Here is a 2,824-nt window from a genome sequence, read left to right on the forward strand (position 1 = left end):
TAAGAAAGGTACTCAGATTCTGTAAGGTATTAATTAAAATACCATTTTTTGGAGCTAACATGAAAAGGGAAAGAGAATAGTATAGATAATCTTATGTCCCTTCAGATGCTGGGAACCCGCAGTTGTGAAACAGTGGATGGGTTTCTAGCCAAGGGACAGCCTGTTGCACTGATCCTGTCTGTGGAATAATTCCCACACATTATGGTATTTAGAGCTCTTACCAGATTTTCTTAAGAATTAAAAAATGGTATTCATGATTTCTACTGTCCAGCAAAAGGATGTCCACACGAGAACGTGCTGCTTCACTCTAAGTTGAGGACAAGAACATGCTGGTGGCATCATCACTGGTGCCAAGTGGGAGTTGCCTAAAGGCTGCTTCGTTATGATTTGCCAGCTAAGTTTGTCCTGTGGCCAAGTGATATGTGCAACACAGGCAGGTGTCTACTCAGGTCAACTGTTATGCAGATTACTCACTCTTTGGCTTACAATAGTCTTCCAGTTAGGACCACCACATGTACCACCTGATTATGGTTTCATTTCTGCTTCTTGGAACATCTTTAACATCTTTTTAACTATCTTTCAGCTTTCAGAGATGAATCAGACAACAATGGAGTTCATTCTCTTGGGACTCACTAGCAATCGCTTTTTGGAGATCATCCTATTTGCCATTCTCTTTGTTGCCTTCCTCCTGATTCTCCTTGGAAACATCACTGTCATCACCATCACACTGGTGGACCAACGCCTCCACATCCCCATGTATTTCTTTCTTAGGAATTTCTCCCTCGTGGAAATCTGCTTCACTTTTACCTTCATGCCAAAGACACTCTACAGCCTCCTTACAGGAGCAAAAACAATTTCCCTCTCTGGATGTTTCCTTCAGTTATCCCTCTTCTTCATCCTCGGTATCTGCACTTTCTTCCATGTAGCTCTCATGTCCTTTGACCGCTATGTGGCCATCTGTCGCCCTTTGCATTATGCTACCTTCATGAACAATAGGTTTTGTCTCCAGCTGGTGCTGGGCTGCTGGGTGGTGAGTTTCTTCTTGGTGTTCTCCCCACTCACAATTATACTCCATTTGCCGTTCTGTGGTCCCAACGTCATCAACCACTTCTACTGTGATATAGCGCCACTGCTCCAGCTGTCCTGCACAGACACAGGCCTCATTGAGAAAGTAATGCTAGTGACAAGTGTTTTAATATTACCTGGCACCTTATCAGTAACTGCCTTTTCCTATGCCTACATCGTCCACACTGTCACACACATCCAATCTTCAGCAAGCAGGAAAAAAGCCTTTTCCACATGCTCTGCTCATCTCATTGTGGTCACTATTCTGTACAGCAGCTCCATCTTCAGGTACATCCGACCAAGCCAGCGGGGTGGGAGGGACTTTGACAAAGTTGTGTCTTTCCTCTACTGTGTGATTACTCAGCAGTGTAACCCTTACATTTACACCCTTCAAAATGAACAGGTCAAACAGGCCTTGAAGGATCTAGTCGCAAGGTGTTTTGTAGGCTCTGATGATATTTTGAAATCCGGAGCCACAAAGCAGTGAGTGCATGTGAATGACTTCCCAGCAGAGTTCCCAGTACCCAGGGGTCGGGGGGAGGATAAAGACGATGCATGGGGATGGATTAGGTGGAATTCACCTCGCCTGAGTGTATAAAGACCATGATGATGCCTGTTTCTCTGCCCTGACTACATACAACATCTCTTTGACTTAATCAGTTGGAAGTAGCCACATTTGATACATTTGAAATGCGGTGTGGTGAAATCCAAGCCAGACAACACAGACATGTTAATCAACTCTTTAGACTTCTATAGGAAATTAAAATCAATACTGTATATACCTCAGACAGAGATGCCTAACCTTCAGAGCAGATGACACATCACCACACAGAAAGTTCCTGTCATAGTGCCTATCATTTCATTTACAGAGAGGTACGTGGAGGTGAGTGATGGATTCCTCCCAGATTTCTGCAAGCAAATGTTTTGAATGGTGGAAGCTGGAAGTCCATGCCCCACTAAACTGTTTTCCAATGCAAAAATAATTTTCACGTGTATGTTAACAAACTGTCAGAACCCTGAGTGCACTAATAGGTCCCTATGTCACTGGCCAGCCTCACCTGGGGCCTCCACCCCCACCCTTTGAACATGGATGCACGAGTCTCATTTAAGCACAGGCCTGGGCATTCAGTCCCTACCTGACCTATGTTGTAGCAGTCCCAGTCTCCATTTCAATCGCAGTCACACCCATGTCCTAAAGTCCACAAAGAGAACCCTTCATTATTATCAAGTTCTTACAAGAAATTGTTTCTGTCTCCATGTCTCCTTTGGTAGAATGGAGCTTAGGGGTTCTCAAGATGGCATGGGTGCAGTTTTGATCTTGTGTTGTTCCATACATCATCATCCCCTGCCTTTGGTTTTCTACTCAGCTGCTTGGGAAAGAAACTTTATTTCTCTTTTCTGCTTGCAGGGGGCTGACCAGAGTGAAAGGCTGCTCAAAGGGGAGTACTTTGATCTTTGGGCATTTCCACAACATAAAATTATATTACTGTAACAGGAAAAAAATTAGGCAAGAATTTTGGCATTGACAGCAGTGTTTTATATTTTCATGCTAATATTTGAGCTCATACTCTTTCAGAATTGGATACAACCTTGGGAAACAACTCTTTAGTTCTGACCACTCCTCCCATGGATGTGCTATGTGGAGGATCCACTGAGATTCATTCAGAGTTCGGTGTATGGGTACAGGAACAATGTCACCTAGGTAAGCCATATAAAATTAAGAAAATAAAGTCTCAGCTGGCTGTCGGGGGTCCTTCCA

General features: G+C 43.8%; 1 protein-coding gene across 1 annotated transcript; it reads left to right on the forward strand.

The window, feature by feature from the left end:
- The first annotated feature begins 592 nt into the window (after window positions 1-592).
- On the forward strand, window positions 593-1,552 carry LOC127026714 (olfactory receptor 49-like). The gene has a single exon (XM_050912025.1). It carries the CDS (start codon window positions 593-595, stop codon window positions 1,550-1,552), a length of 960 nt encoding a protein of 319 aa, XP_050767982.1.
- Window positions 1,553-2,824: the final 1,272 nt, after the last annotated feature.

The sequence above is a fragment of the Gymnogyps californianus genome, chromosome 28 (genome assembly GCF_018139145.2).
Source record: "Gymnogyps californianus isolate 813 chromosome 28, ASM1813914v2, whole genome shotgun sequence".
NCBI lineage: Eukaryota > Metazoa > Chordata > Aves > Accipitriformes > Cathartidae > Gymnogyps > Gymnogyps californianus.

Excerpts from the sequence above, each read along its gene's own strand:
- LOC127026714 (XM_050912025.1), top strand. The coding sequence starts at position 593 with ATGAATCAGACAACAATGGAGTTCATTCTCTTGGGACTCACTAGCAAT.